The 17,148-nt window shown below is 35.5% G+C and overlaps 1 protein-coding gene and 1 pseudogene across 3 annotated transcripts in view; one reads left to right on the top strand and one right to left on the bottom strand.

The window, feature by feature from the left end:
• Slc26a7 (solute carrier family 26 member 7) overlaps positions 1-17,148 on the top strand; it is a 105,834-nt gene that overhangs the window by 56,067 nt on the left and 32,619 nt on the right. For all 3 annotated transcript variants that reach the window (XM_048782779.1, XM_048782780.1, XM_048782781.1), the window contains 4 exons: positions 980-1,132; positions 4,724-4,806; positions 6,913-7,060; positions 9,226-9,339. In XM_048782779.1, the coding sequence (XP_048638736.1) occupies positions 980-1,132; positions 4,724-4,806; positions 6,913-7,060; positions 9,226-9,339 (498 nt within the window). The remainder of the gene's footprint in view (positions 1-979; positions 1,133-4,723; positions 4,807-6,912; positions 7,061-9,225; positions 9,340-17,148) is intronic.
• On the bottom strand, positions 13,070-13,145 carry LOC125610589 (annotated as a pseudogene).

A 17,148-nucleotide genomic window follows, 5' to 3' on the forward strand; every position in this document is an offset into this window, starting at 1 on the left:
GGGTGGCAGCTCTGCTCCGCCCCCTCTCCAATTGGGGTCACACGGTCACCACGCTGGCGAGCCGCTGGGCCTGCTCCGGGCGCTCATAGGCCTGCTTTTAAAGACAAACAATTGTATTGGTTTCTGACCGTATTTTTCGGGAAATCTTATACTCTTCTCTCCACATTCTATGCCGGAGTTATATTGCCTTTTGACAAAACATTTTATTCAGATTCCTTCTCACTCACCTATCTCCTTCCTATCTTTAACCTGGTTAATTCCCACTTATCTTACTTGGCAAGGGTTCATCTCTAAGTTATACATTTCAGATACCCCTTCCATATCTATAGCATCATATTGTGCTAGTTAACATTTTAATTAGCAATTCCTACACTAGACCATATACTCTGTGGATACTAAGGCTGCACATAAGTTGTTCCTCATTGTAAATGTAGCACTGACATAGTGCTTGGCATAAATATGTTGCAATAGACAAATAAATAAATGCTGAGTGACTAAGAACATGGTAATATTTTACATGAAGCCAAACATCTGATGTCCATTAAATACCAGTTCTTAACTCCTTTATGTGTGACTTATGTGTGTGTTTGGTTCTGGCTTTGAGGAGAAGTGGTGGGGTCAAAGGTAAAGGGTCTATAGGCCTCTTGCTGCTCTTAATGCTGAATCTACATATAACTAATGAGTCGTAGAACTTCTACCTTTTAAGTGCTAGGGAAAAAGCCAGAAGAGTCATTCTTTCCAGTAGTGTCCTTGTGTAGGTGGGAGCAAACTCTGAGTCTGATGGAATAATCAAAAGCAATTTTGTACATGCACATGAACATGTAGCTTTGCTCTACTTCTCCTTCTACATTCTCACCTCCCAGTCATTAAGACCTTTTTATAAAACAGCATTGAATTTATTTTGGGCCAGATTTCCATACTGGTATATTGTGGGAGACCCTGGATTTTTTTTTTGTTTATTTTTTTCTCATTCCTGTAGATTTATGCGTACGTCTTTGAAAACATCAAGTCTGTCCGACTGGAAGCACTGCTCTTGTCTTTGCTGAGCATCGTGGTCCTTGTTCTTGTTAAGGAGCTGAATGAACAATTTAAAAGGAAAATTAAAGTTGTTCTTCCTGTCGATTTAGTTTTGGTAAGTATGAAATCAACATTTAGCTTTCTGCTATCCAGAGCCTGTCCTTGGTTGGGGTAATCGGCAGATGCTTACTATATTGTCTACAGTAACCCATAACTACTCCTGGGTCTCATTAAAGTAGAGCTAATTTGCGTGGCTATACATTAATGTAAGAACAGGAAACATTTTGAGTCAATAATTTTAAAAAGGAGGCACACATGTTCTCAATTTACACAGCATTTCTCATATGCCTTTAATTTTTTACATAAATAAGAGAACATATAATCTAGGATCTCAAAGAGATATTTCTAAGGGTGAGACTCAAAAGATGTCTGTCATGATCCTATGTAAAGCAATAAAATATGATACCACCTCCTACCAATACAACATCTGTATGATATATAGAGAAATATTATCAACTAAAATTTTTCTGCTAATGATTATTAGTTTGTTTATACTTGTTACCGACATAATTTTGTCTTACTGAAAGGATGCTCATGATTTTCATTGGTAGGGCAGGCTCTTTAAAAATTAGTTTGTTGTTGTTGTACCTGGCAAAGCAGTACAATATAATTTGCTCCCAAGGCTTGTGGCATGAAAATATATGTTTTGAAAATTTAAGCACCTTTAATGGGAACCTTAACTAAACAAAGTGTCAAATTGAAATATTAACACAACCACTTCTAATAAATCTACTAATTTATTCAGAGCTTTATGGCATTTGTGTTATATACACACACATATCTTACAAATACTGTCTAAATAATTTCAATTATTTTTAAAATATCCTTTTATAATGTTGAATATTGTAGGTTTAGGACTATAAAAGACAAGAACATTGGAAGCTGCCTCTGTAGGGCACAATTCATTTCTACAGAACTGAGATGGAGGCCAAGTATGATGCTATACTCTTGACACTTCAGTGAGATACACATTAATAAATGTGAGCTACATATGTGTGTGCATATTTCAAATGAGCCATAGATCTCAGAGTGCCACAATCATTAGCTTTCATAGTAATAATTCTGAAACATACATCATTTCTCAAAGTCCTACAGATATTGAGAAATGCCTATCTTGGGAAGCTATACAGTATAAGTTTCCATAAAATCAAAAATTGAAAATAACCCTGGGGGAAGGCTCTTAAGCTCATAATAAGTTGAAATTTTCTGAAAAAATAGTAAGAACTATTCGTAAAATAAAAGATATTCCATATACAGTGTGACAGTTATAAGACCCATGGCAAATTCTGAAAGGCTAATTCAATGATTTAAAATATTACTATCATACCAAAAGTACTGGTAAAAGCTCAACTATTTAAAAATCACAGATCAAAATGTTAAGTAAAACAGGAGTGGTTTTCTATCTTGACTAATGTACCCTAGTAATGACCTTGAAAACCAGGGTACGGTGGAGAATTCTCCCACTTCTTTGAGCTGTGCTAGAATGTGGTGGCCTGAGGAGAGAGCCTCTTGGCTTGCTCCTTGATTCACCTGAATATGTGTGAATATTCCTGCTCTAGTGTCTAAACTCCAAACAGTTCCCCAAGACATAACAAGTGTGTCTTGGCTTTCCTTGGGCTACCCTAGTAAGATAGTCCTAGGGAAATGGACACATGGACAGAGGGCCATTTGGGCATGAAATAATATATTCCTCAGTTCCATACTGTAGATCAAAAAGAGAGGTACAGTACGAGTTGGGCACATCTTCCTGTCTCAATAGAACTCCCATTTATGGAGTAGGCTAGAGATGGAGGAGGGCAAGATTGGAATCATTAAAACACTGCCCCCCCCAGCAGGATCTCCTAATGACTGAGTGTAAGGGTGGCACTGGCCTTATACACACATATGATATTAAATAACACTGAAGAAGGACCAAAGACTCAACTGATAAAGAAATACAGTGAGGAAGTAAGACACTGTCTGAAAGGCTAATTCTATGATTTAAAATATTACTATCATATTAAAATATTTATAAAATTCAACAATATAATCTGTTAGCAGTTTTATAGATTTTTCTGTTTATTAAAATATTCAAAAGGTGGTTCTTTTCCCAGTTTTACAAGGAATCTCCATACTGCTTTCCATATTGACTGCACCATTTTGCAGTCCCACCAGCAATGTATGAGTGTGCCTTTTCCCCCACATCCTCACCAACACTTATTGTTGTTTGTATTCTTAATAGCTTCCATTCTGACTGGAGTGAGATGAAATCTTTAAAAAAAATTCTCAAGACATATGTATACCTAATTAAAATAAATAAACAAATACATTTATAAAAATGTCCTCAATACGTTTGGCTTTTTAAGCCCACTTAATAATTTAGAAACGTATTCAGTTAAATATCAACAGACATGTACAGATAGGGGGAAAAACATACAAAATGGTTTCATTGGGCATTAATTGTTGGATATTCCTTATTTCATTAGTGTAACTATGTTATACTTTGTTTCTGCCCATGTGTATGGTAACTTGTACTCTAAGTATATAATTGGTTTATCTCTTTTAACGAGATAACCATTCCAAACTGATAACATAACCATGTAAAATTCTCAGTGTCTATTAAAATTATCCTAAACAGAGAGTGTGAAAATGGATGGAAAATAGTCACTTGGCATGGCTATAAAACACAGGCAGACTGGCTTGGAATGTGGGTTAAACATGATGATAGGTATAAGCAGAGAACAGGTGACCCTGCTTGGCATGTATCAGTAACAGCATGATAGGGTGTCCAAAGCTCCACAGGGGTCATTTAAAAAGCATGGATCCAATGGGCAGTGAACCAACGTTTTACTTCAAGATACAGTAAAAGTTCAAAATTCACAAATTATTTACAAAATTGTAAATCATCATTTGTTACTAACATAGATTAGAGATATTAATCCACACTTCAAACTCCTGAGAGGTTGTCTTCATGGAGGGAAAATATGCTGTTTTACAAAGCATCCCTTTGTGTCATGACAGACAGGTATTTAGGTTGGACTGATGTGTCTGTGTGCATGCACATGCATACATCACACACACACACACATACACACACACTCACTCATCCCTGTATTCTCTATGTTACTTCCCTTCCAAATTGGACACACTGGGTTGATATAAAAATTTTAGAAAAGCCATAATACTGAGATATCATCTAATTTTGAGACTACATATGTACTTTCAAAATTCAGAGTGACCTTTTGAGCTTTCTAAATATATTTTTAATTGTCCATATTTGTAGAATACAGTGTGACATTTCAACACTTGCATACAATGTGTCATGACCAGATCAGGGCAATTGGTATATCCAACATCTCAGACATTTATCATTTCTTTGTATTGGGAACATTCAAACATCTTTATCCTCCTGAGCTATAAACCAACAGAATTTAGGCCTCCTGTCCAACTTCTCCTGTTCACCTATTACCTACTAACCATCATCTTTCCAGTATCCCTGACCTTTGGACTTCCAATATTTTTCTAATTTAAAAAAAATATGTGTAATTGTTGCTTTACTCTTGGTAATCATGGGACATGCAGTGTTCACTTCAAAAAAATGGTTTTAAGGGTTTTAAAAGGCCAGTAATATATTTTTCTTTTTTTCCCCCCGCATGGAACCACACAGATTATTGCTGCATCTTTTGCTTGTTATTGTACCAATATGGAAAACACATATGGATTAGAAGTAGTTGGTCGTATCCCAAAAGGGTAATGTAGTCTTCTAAAAATATAATGTCTGTCTGCTTCTTGTTTGTTGATAGGGGAAGGGACTTGGGGGGTGGGTGGGTAAGCATTTCTTTTCTTTTTGTATATCTTAAGGGGCAAACTTCTAATTAATGTCCATTACAAAATGATAGAAACAAATACTACATGTGAAGGGAAACAGTCAGTACTCCTAGACTATAAGTTCATACATTACTAAGTACATTGGTAATTGCCTTACATAGCATTATTTCAGGTAGAAGATTCACATAATATTTATAAAGGTATTACTCAAAAAAGTGGAAGGTATTGAATTTGCCAATTAGAGTTATGCACTGGGGTTTAGTTAACCCTATTACCCCCATCTACATATTCTTATGAATATTTTTATTTTACCTAAATCATTGATACAGGTGGAAAAGTATCTATCTGAAATACCAATCCCACAGGCCTGGGTAGACTTGAATAGTGAGGGAGGCTAGAAGAATAAAAGGGGGATTCCCACCTACCTACAGCCTTCCTCTGGACCCTAAGAGAACTTTTAACAACAGAGGAGGTGGTACACCCCAGAAGGCAGAAGGTCACTCCAAAAATAGGCTGAAAGAAGAGAAGGCATAATGGAGAAAAGGTCTTATGGATTGTTTGCTTTTAATGGGCTGAATATACAAATAAGGGACAAAGTTAGAGTTGTTGGGTCCTCTAAGTTTTTATCTTCCACCCCTCAATTTTGCTTTCTAACTATACTATAATTGAGGAACAGTAGAACAATTCTCAGTGATTAAAAAGACAATTTTAAATATCTCTCTACTTGTCTAGGTGGATAAAGGTTAAGGGTGATTAATTGAATTTATTTCAATTTTCCAAAGTTCTCTTTGCCTTTCTACCCTTGAAAATCAATTTATTCTTTCTTTTTAGGTCAGTTTGTTTATTGGGTATACTAAATTTTCATGAGATAAAAATTCTCATACTTTGGCATAGTAGTAGTTTTTTATGGTACATATATTGATTGGGACAATAATCATACAAATCAATTTGTCTTGAAGGTAAACATTAGTACATTGGGAAGTAAGACACGTCTCCTCCATCCCCTCTCATTTTCTTATTTTAAGTGACCTTTCTGGAACCATCTTAAATAATCATAGATTGAACAAGAAAATAGGTGAAGCTAAGATCCAATCCCAACTCAGCCATTCTCTTTATGACTTTAGATGAGTTATCTAATCTTTCTTGAAACGTTCTCTCTTCCATAAGTGGTTATGATGGTACTTGGTTTGGGGACTTTTGGGAGAATTAAATGAATTAACTAATAAGAAAGGACCAAAACTCTACTTACATACTAATAATTAAATCAACATGAATTCACTTCCCTTTTTCTTCTGCTTTTACCATAGGGATTTTTTGGATAAGTCTTATAAACGATGATACTTTGATTTAAGTGGTTTTCAAAGTATTATCTGAAAACATTTTCAAATACCCAAGCTGGGTATTATTTGAGAAACATTTTAAGCAATTCTTTGAAACAGAGAACAATTATGTGTGGCCCTATATTTGGCAGAGTAGATAGAATCTTTCTACATATTTTCTTAACATATGTAAGCTATAGTGAAGTGTTTTGTGAAAGGATTGAGTTAAAAATATAATTAAGATAATTAACTCAATGGCAAATTCAAGAATTAACCCAAGAATTGTAGTTGGCAATAAACTAGTGTTTGCATATAGCTCTGTAGTATCCTTTAAGGGAGGAAATACAATCTCCAATGCCGGTCAAATAAATATTTGGAAAGGTTTGGATGAAAGAACATTCCAGAATTGCTTTTGTTTCTGATACAGGAAATTTTTGTTGAGTCAGTTTCGGTGTAACCTGAATTCCCATGGTGTAAGTGCCAGTTAGATGCATGGAACTGAGCGTGTGGTCTTCCTTACAATTTTGCTTTTTTTGCTAAATAATGTTGAAAATAAAGGACTTTTAAGGGCAAGACTGCTTGGTTTTCTCATGGGTATTTCACTTATTTCACGTAAACTTTAGAGTCATTACTATAGTTCCATTCATGGCAAGTTGTTACAGAAATTACATGAAGGTTGGCAACTTCAATTTGCTCTTTCTTTTCACAGAATTCCTCCACCTAGAGCTCCCCCAATGAACATCCTCTCTGCAGTAATCACTGAAGCTTTCGGAGTGGCACTCGTAGGCTACGTGGCCTCACTGGCTCTGGCTCAAGGATCTGCCAAAAAATTCAAATATTCAGTCGATGACAATCAGGTGGAGTGTGTCCTCAGACCATTTTCACCCCATTGTACTAGTGTTCTATGTACTCTCAGATCCTGAAAATGTTGAACTTAGGAAAACTATAACTTCCCTAAATGTATAACATGAATGGTAGAAAAGAAAACAACAGAAGAAAAATCTCCATCAATCACAGAAAGCTGAAATCTGGCTTTCATTGTTAAGAATATGTAATATATATATTTTTAATACTAGGGATTGAACCCAGGGGTTCTTTTTGAGACAGGGTCTCAGTAAGTTGCTGAGAGCCTTGCTAAACTTGTTATCCTCCAGCTTTAACTTCCCCGGTTGCTGGAATTATAGGTATATACTTAAAAATTACAGGTGCCTGACTCAAAAATACTTTTTGTAAAGAGAGAAATACACCTTGATATTCTCTATCATTTGATTTTAGCCAAGAATCCAAACGTATTTATAACTGTGTATTAACTTTTAAAAATTATGGATTTCAAAGTCCGATACTGGTATTGTTCTTAGTAAGACAGTGAAGGATGTGAAGGTCTTTTCTAAGAATACCAAAGAATAAAGATTGGTTATATTTCTGAATATATTTCTGACAGTGAATTGCTTCAAGTTTTGTAGCCCTACAGAGCTGCACAGATCAGAAAAGAAGCTGTGGTGTAGCGGTTATGAATGCTAGACCTGTATATAAATCCCACTTCTGATATTATGTGACCTTACTCCTGTGTCCCAGTTTTTTAATCTTCAGAAAAGAAGATTTATTCATTCTATAGTTGTAAATTGATTTAACTGTGTACCAGATACTGACCTAGGTATGAGGGATACAATGGCGGACAACATAGACCTTGTCTTTCTTCCACTTTTCCCCATGGCTTCCCAGGATCCTTGGGTAGAAGCCTCATTATCATGGCTAACCATCCATATTTTCCTTGAATCCTCTAGCTAATGCTGTTCCTCTGGATATCTGACACAACTACTTTATTTCAGTGCTTCTCTCTTAGGGAAGGCACCTTTGGTCATCTAAGCTCTTAAACTCCAGATTTCCCTTGGTCTCCACTGCTTTAATTTCCATATTTATCTTTTTTTTTTTTTTTTTGGTCAATATTCCCTCATTAGAACCACATCTTCTTGAAGGCAGGAATGTTTGTCTGTGTTTGCTGACAACAACAAATGCAGACAAACTGTTAGGAGGCTTTTGCAATAATCCAGGAGAGATGTGATGACTTGGACCAGGATGTAATGATGAAGGAGATGAGAGTGTCAGGATTCCCGATGACATCCACATGCCAGCTGGTGAAAGAAATGGTGTGGAGAGTCTAGAATAACTCCAAAGCTTTTGGACTAAGCATTTCAAATTTAAGATGGGGAAATCTTAAACCCAATGGTTAGATTTTACCTTACCTGACCTAAAACTGGGAGGACCCAGTTGAGGTGGTAGAAATCTGTCACTCTAGATAGTAAGGTTGATGTACTTGTTAGTCATTAAATGGCAATACTGAACAGCAAGTTGTCTGTAGAGATCTGAAGTTCAAAGAGTGGTTGAAGCTGGAGATCTAAATTTGGGAATTGTCATTGGATAGTTTTGTTTTGGTTTTGGTAGCTAGATATAGCTGAAGAGAAATAAAGAAGTGAAATGATCTAGTATTTGCAATTGGTTAGATAGGAGAAACCACGGTGGAAATTGAGAAGGAAGGATCAGAGAGGCAGGAAGAAACCAGAAAGTATAAGGTCCTAAAAGCCAAGTGAAAGAGGCTTTAAGGAGGAAAAAGCTAGTAACTATGTCAAATGCTCAAGTTTTCGGTCAAGTAAGGTAAAATCTAACCATTGGGTTTAGCATTGTGGAGGTCATTGGTGAACTGATAGGAATAAAAGCCCCATTGTAATGACTTAAAAGAGGAGAAGCTGGCAACAGAGAGAATAAATAAATAGTGTGTCCTTATAAGGTTGTTATGGGATTGAATGAGTAAAGTGCTTAGAACAGTTTCTGGCTCATTGTAAGCACTCAATAAATGTTAGCTATTTTTATTATAATTGTTAAATCCCTCCCAACTTGTGGGGGAAAAGAGAAATTGAATACTAACAGGCTTTTGCAATAATTTGTCTCTGACAATTGTACATGTGGTCTTTAAGAATCCATTGCGATTAAGAACTTATACATTCTCCCATTTTCAATCTTGCAGGAAGTTTTGGCTCATGGCCTCAGCAATGTGATTCCTTCATTTTTCTTCTGCATACCAAGTGCTGCAGCCATGGGGAGAACGGCTGGCCTATATAGCACAGGGGCAAAGACACAGGTAAGGTGATCATTCAGCAGGGACAAAAGAACAAAAGAAGAGTAATAAGGAAACTACTGGGTCTCCACTTCCATTATGAAAGTGTGGGAGTGATAGTGTCTGTAAAGTCCTGAAAGTATTTCCACTTCTTCAAATTTTTTGGAAGTCTCTCTCTTTCCTCCCTCTCTCCCTTTCTCCCTCTCTCCCTCTTTTCTTATGAACAGCCCTTCTCCAGGCTAAGTGATTCAATAAACAAACTGGAAAATTCTGTACAAATGGCAGCTTTGTTGTTAGCAACCTTTGAAACCAAAGCTCCCTCTAGTGGTCACTCTGATTTTTTCTATTCATCTAAAAAGTCAAGGTGACTTTTTTTTTTTTTTTAATAATTTTGTTCACTTCCTTTTTTTTTTTTTATTTTTTATTGTGGGTTGTTCAAAACATTACAAATTTCTTGACATATCATATTCCACACTTTGATTCAAGTGGATTATGAACTCCCACCTTCACCCCATACACAGATTGCAGAATCACATCAGTTACACATCCATTGATTTACAAATTGCCATACTAGTGTCTGTTGTGCTCCGCTGCCTTTCTCATCCTCCACCCTCCCCCCTCCCCACCTCTCCCCTCCCCTCCCCTCCTCTCTCTCTACCTCCTCCACTGTATAACCCTGAGGGTCTCCTTCTATTACCATGCAATTTCCCTTCTCTCTCCCTTTCCCTCCCACCTCTCATCCCTGTTAAATGTTAATCTTCTATCTGCTCTAATGCCATCCATTTCCCTGTAAATTCTATGATTTTGTCATTTTTTAATGCGGAGTAATACTCCATTGTGTATAAATGCCACATTTTTTTTATCCATTCGTCTATTGAAGGGCATCTAGGTTGGTTCCACAGTCTTGCTATTGTGAACTGTGCTGCTATGAACATCGATGTAGCCGTGTCCCTGTAGCATGCTCTTTTTAGGTCTTTAGGGAATAGACCAAGAAGGGGAATGGCTGGGTCAAATGGTGGCTCCATTCCCAGCTTTCCAAGAAATCTCCATACTGCTTTCCAAATTGGCTGCACCAATCTGCAGTCCCACCAGCAATGTACAAGTGTACCCTTTTCCCCACATCCTCGCCAGCACTTGTTGTTGTTTGACTTCCTAATGGCTGCCAATCTTACTGGAGTGAGATGGTATCTTAGGGTGGTTTTGATTTGCATTTCTCTGACAGCTAGAGATGATGAGCATTTTTTCATGTACTTGTTGATTGACTGTATGTCCTCCTCTGAGAAGTGTCTGTTCAGGTCCTTGGCCCATTTGCTGATTGGGTTGTTTGTTCTCTTATTGTCTAATTTTTTGAGTTCTTTGTATACTCTGGATATTAGGGCTCTATCTGAAGTGAGTTCACTTCCTTTAAATAAAATAAAATCCATTATATGCAAAACCAATCCTGACACTGGAATTCCTGTATATAGAGATGCACAGTGAATGAATGTGGCACAGAAATATGTGAATATTTTAAGAGAATAATCAATTGCTACTTTTTTTTTTTAAACTCAAAGCAGTTTGATGTTTATCAGAGGCCTACCAAATACCAAGAATTTGCTGGGTGCTAGCAAGAGGATGATGATGATAGGGAAGATGATGTGTTGTCATTGATAATGGTATTGGTGGAAACAGTAATAGTATATGCCAGGAATTGCATGTCATGTTTTTATATAAGTGAACTCATTTTAATCCTTTAGGCAATTCTAAGAAGGAGGTATAATTTATTGTTCTCAGTTTCTAAATGAGAATGTTGAGAAAAAGAGGATTGAAGTAATTTACCCTGCTCACAGAGTTAGTGAGTAGCAGAGCTGGGATTGGAACACAGATAAATGCACTTCAAACCTTGCTGTCTTAACCACTGTTTCGTGCAAGAGAATCCATATGTATCTTAATATAAGACATTAGTAATAGCTAATCATTAATAAAACACTTCATGTTTAAAATAGGAATTGAATGAGAATTTATAAATAACTTGTTGCTAATTCAAAGAGGTTTTGGAGGTCTGTCCTACATTAAATGTTTTCTTTGGACTGTAGAAAAACAATTTGAAAAGTATATGGTTTTTGACCTTGAAGGAAAGTGTCAAGAAAAATACACATAAATACATATTAAAAAATGACATAAAACTAATAAAACGTTTTTTGGAGCACAGGGGAAGCAGCAACCAATTCCAAATGCATTAATTCAGCTGACAAATAATTACCAAAATTCATGAGTTAAGAAGTATACTCCATGGGCTGGGGTTGTGGCTCAGTGGTAGAGTGCTTGACTAACACATGAGAGGCCCTGGGTTTGATCCTCAGCACCACATAAAAATAAATAAATAAATAAATAAATAAATAAATAAAAAGGTATTGTGTCCAACTACAACTAAAAAATAAATATTAAAAAAAGTGGACTCCTCATGCAAACTTTGTTTGCTTGATATCAAGTCATTTGATTGATTTTTTTTTGGGGGGGGGGTGTGGAGGATGGTTACTGGTGATTGAACTCAGAGGCACTCAACCACTAAACCACATCTGCAGCCCTATTTTGCATTTTTTATTTAGAGACAGGGTCTCACTGAGTTGCTTAGTGCCTTGTTATGTTGCTGAGGCTGGCTTTGTACTCATGATCCTCCTGCCTCAGCTTCCTGAGCCACTGGGATTACAGGCATGTGCCACTGTGCCTGACTGTTTGATGGATTTTTACATAGTGATTTCAAGTATAATTTCATTGTGTGTTGGCACTAATATTTTTGCAAACTGTACTCTCAAATATTTGTGATCTAAGTTTAGACACTTAAATTTGTAGCATATGTAAAAGTCATCCTTAACTCTGAGAACTGAATGTGAGTATATTAAGTTTCTTCTTTTCATATTCAGGATCAATAAACATAAAGAGTGGTTAAGACATGAGTTCCAGAGCCTGGGCTTGTGACCTGGCTCCACCACATATAGCTGGGTGACTTTGTACAAGTAACTTCACTTCTCTTGTTTAAATGGACTCATCTGTTGAAATAAAATTACAATATCATAAAGATTAAATGTGTTAGCATATGCTTTAATTCAATACCTAACCACCAAATAAATGCTCTTTAAATGTTAGTGATTATCGCTGATTTTATTATTTTTATTTTTAAAGTAATGAGATATTTCTAGAACCTTTTAAAAAAAACGCATAATATTAAAACATCCTAGTTTGATTGGGATGCAACAAGATGGTTTTCTGGCCCTGGCTCCCCCTTCAGCTTGCTGAGGGACCTTGACCAAGGTAGCATTCTCATTTGTCACATGGACAGAAAAGGTTAAAACAGAATCCCAGAGGTGTTTCCACTTTGAATATGTGCCTTCTCTGGGGTCTCCTTAGGCATTTACCATACTTTTCTAATTACTATTTTAGTAACCAGAAAACCCTCTGATTAATCTTTGTAACTTTCAACATCAAATGTCTAAGAGGAAGAATATTTTGAGAAAGCTTGTACTTATTTTAAAATCTGAGTTGGGCATAAATTTGATTAATAGGGCAGGGATAGAAGAATGCCCTTTCTCTTCTCTGTTCTTGAGGCCACATATTTGAATGATTAGAAAACAGAACTTTTCTAAGGAATTTTTATTTAATAGAGATCCCCCCCCCACATGGTATCCATCCAACTTCAAAAGAAATGAAAAAAAAAAAAAATCCTAACAAAACACCAGTTCAGGGAAACAAAGCTTACTAGTAGAATATTTTTATGATTCTCTGCTTTATTGAGATTGTCACCGATCTTTCTAGTAACATACTATAGAAATGATCCCTGAAAGTATAGTCTTGTCACCGATCTTTCTAATAATTTCCATTAAATTGCATAGGGAAAGAATATGATTTAATGTGTATACTAAATTGAGAATGCTTTCCCATGGTAGTCATTTCAGACCTTTAACATTACAACTGTTAAGTTTATGTGGGTATAACTGATAACTGACATGGTTTTAAGAAAGCTCTAGACAAGCCAAATATTAAAAGTTTAGTTCAAAATAGGCTATTTGTGGAAACATATTTTCTTTGTGACATGATCTCACAAAACAGCCCCTTATATGTCTGTGACTCTCTTCGGAACTAGATTTATAAACAGTAAACTATCCTAGAAGACTTTGATGCCTTTCAATTTTTAGCCTAATGATAACTAGTGATAACTATGTTATATTTGTTAATTGATTTGCTAACCGCTTTTATTCTGAAACATTTTCAGTTATCTTTTAAAAATGCAAATATGATCATAATGCTTCTTGCTTGGAACCCAGAAAAGGCTTTGCATAAGTTTTTATATATTTTAGAGAAGCACTCTTCATTAGAAACAGGAGGTTTTTCAGGTAATTTAAATACCTAGCAGCCACACATTAAAAAGTAGAGGAAACTGATAAAATTAATGTTAATACTATAACTTAATTTAGCCGGTATAGTAAAAATATAATTTAACCTGGACTCTATAATAATAATCTATAATAATAATAATAGTAATCTAGAACTTATTAACAATATTGTTATATTATTTTCCTTCTGTACTAAGACTTAGAAGCTTGGCATGTATTTTATACTTGCAGCTCATCTTAATATGGATGACCACATTTCAAATGCTCAAGAGCCACATAGAGATGTATTGGTTAGGGAATTTAGGCTCTTCAGTACAAGTAAGTAGAGGGGAAAGCTTTTTAATGTTTTATTCCTATTTAGATTAAAATGTTTGAATAGGAATAACAAAAGATGGGGTCATTTAATATCAACTGCTGTGGTTAAAGGCCTGGATACATTTCTATTCCCCAGGTATAGAAGAAACCCTTTTTAAAGTGACCCCCTTTAGATGTGACATCCAAAGCACGTGCCTCTAAGAAAGGCCTTTAGCAGAATAAGAAAATCTTGGTGCCGCCTGGACTCATAGCACAAATGAATGCTACATTTCTCCCCCACTTCCTTCTGATGAATGCTAACTATGGGAGGGGGCTCAGAGTCCCCTGGCTCTCTCCACTGCATGCTTCTCTTCACTTCCAACGGAAGAGATACACGAGTGCTCTTCTGGGACTTGGGGAGGCATCGCGGAACCACGAGGGATGCCAGACAGCATCTGCTGCAGAGGCAGCGCAGCCACAACTGAAAACAACAGCTGGCGTGTTGTTCTGCAACACTAGAATTGCCTCTGGGTTCTAATTTGCCAAACGATATTCCCTTAGTCTTTCAAAAAATTTGGCTCATTGCTTGCATCTTCTTGAACACCTTCTTACTCTAGCCTTAGATACCCAATGTCCTGCCTTTTCTTTCTTTCTACCGTCCATTTCCCCCCACCATCTCTTTCACCATCCTGTTATTTTCCACAAGATTGTGCATGCAGTGAGGTCTCCACCTATCTGCATTGTTTAACTACTACTGAAGAAGGAAATGTCTGGACTGTCCCCTTTCTCCAGTCAAATATATGTATAGTTAAGGATAATGCTAATGCCTGTTTTCTTTGTAAGTAACATGTAACATATATCTTACTTAAGAATGACATAAGAAGAAAATAGAGATTTTATTTTACTAACTTCTATGCAGAATTAAATATGACTAGTGATAATTTTAAAATAAAAAAATCTCTGGGCATTTAATATGACATGGAGAGTCAAACAGTATACCTGGGCACTGGTTGCCCTGTGGATAATTAAGGGTGTGAATGCATATCATTACTAATTACAGTCTAGGTCTGAAACTTATTAAGAAGGAACTACTTCGGTTTTGTTTCTTTTTGAAGATTAAAAACCAAAAAGAAAGTTAATATTATTTAGAGAAGAGCTTAAATGTAGTTGTGTTTCATTCTTTTCAAGTAGAATTATTTAGGTTGCAAGTTCTATAAAAATTTTTACTATATTGTTATGTGTATAATATATATATATATTATATTATACACATAACTATATAGTTATGTGTATAATTTTATATAGTTTTTTGTGTATATATTGTATATATGTGTATAATTTTATATAGTTTTATATATATATATTTTATATAATTTTATATAGTTATGTGTATAATATATATATTATACACATAACAATATAGTAAAAATTCATATATATATGAATCTTAAAATACATTTGGGTTTTTACTCAACAGTAATTTTTAGCATATTGTTATATATATACAAAACATTTTATATATATTTTTATATATAATAATTTTTTGTTATATATAACAAATTTTTAGTATATTGTTATATAATACACACACACACACACACACACATATATATACATATATATATCTTAAAATACATTTGAATTTTTACTTAACAGTGTGGCTTTGCAAATCTTAGCTTGTTTTTAAAAGCAAAAACTTGAGAGAACTGCCTCACTTTGAACACTACTGCACACAGCTGCAGGCCACTGTGTGTTTGCAAACTCTCCATTACTAAATCAAATGCTCCACTTTACAATCAGAGCCAATGTTTAATATTAGAACTATGATGCATGTCCTACTTTGACTCAAGGAGAAAAGACAAGTTATTAATATAGGAAAACAAAACACAAAAGTAAACAAATCTTTAGAAATCACTTGACACATGTATGTATTTATATTAAGATTATTATCAACATTTAAAACTCTTAAAAATAAGATTGTCACCTCATCTTCTCTTCTTTTAACTGCCATTTTATTCTTTTAAGGAGAGAGAGAGAAAAAAATTATCTTGCCCATTTTCTAAAGTTTCTTAATCTCAATCTCATTTTGTGCTCTGCAGTGTCCCCACCTTCCCACTGAACACACAGAGTCCAATCATCAACTCTTATTGGCAGGAGGCAGAAAAACTATCAATATATAGAGTTGTGCCAAAATGTACTTGGCTTTTAGGGATCCCAATTCAGTACATATTTATATTGCCTGTGGGCTTTTTTAACTCCCTGTGTCTATGACCTTGGAGACGTCTTGTTGCCCCTCTGACTCAGATCCTTTCAAGCAATTTGCCTCCAAATTAAGTTCATTCCAGCCCCTAAGAAGGAAGGTTTTGGTTTCAGGTACGCGGTAAGCATAGGAGTAAAAAGTCCTACAAAAAGGATACATGTCGTTGTTTTGTGTCTTGAAACAAACCTTAGCAGTTAGTGTTGTTTCCTTTCCACAAGAACGTAGATTTACTCAGTCACTGAGCTGCTTTCTGAATGATCTGTGGTCTGCACTTCAACACCTAGATCTTTCTAGGCCAAAGGAATTACAGGTATCATATTTTATTGTTTAAGAAATTCTTACCACATAAAACCACCAATTACTCCTAAATGGTCAGTTTGATGTACTATTTAATCTCTTTTATGGACAATCATTTAAAGCCTAATGACTCATTTCCATGTAAGAATTATTTTTCCCCTTTATACCCACTGTGATGTGTTAGTGAGTAGTTCTATTAAATATGAGAGGACAAACTTCCTCAGCTTCTGCCAACATGGAAAGGCCTGTTCTAAGTTCTGTTTGAGAGGTTGTTTAGCTGAATAATTGAAGGGGCACTTGCCCACAACCACCGTCCCTCTATGTCCCACCATATATCCCCTTTAATAGCACCAGGTTCAGGCCAGAAATGAGGCTATACTAAATCTGGGTGTGCACACATGTGTGCAAGGAGTTATGACAGATTCCTTCTCCAAATCATGTTTATAGGTACATTTAGCCATAATAAAATTCATCCTTTTTAGTTGTATAGCTCATTTAATTTAGACAAGTATGTTGTATAACCACAAATACAATCAAGATATATAATATTTTCATCACAACAGTTTCTCCTATTCTTTTATAGTTAATTCTCTGCTTCCACCCATCCTTGGA

The sequence above is a fragment of the Marmota marmota genome, unplaced genomic scaffold (genome assembly GCF_001458135.2).
Source record: "Marmota marmota marmota unplaced genomic scaffold, marMar, whole genome shotgun sequence".
In the NCBI taxonomy this organism is placed as follows: domain Eukaryota; kingdom Metazoa; phylum Chordata; class Mammalia; order Rodentia; family Sciuridae; genus Marmota; species Marmota marmota.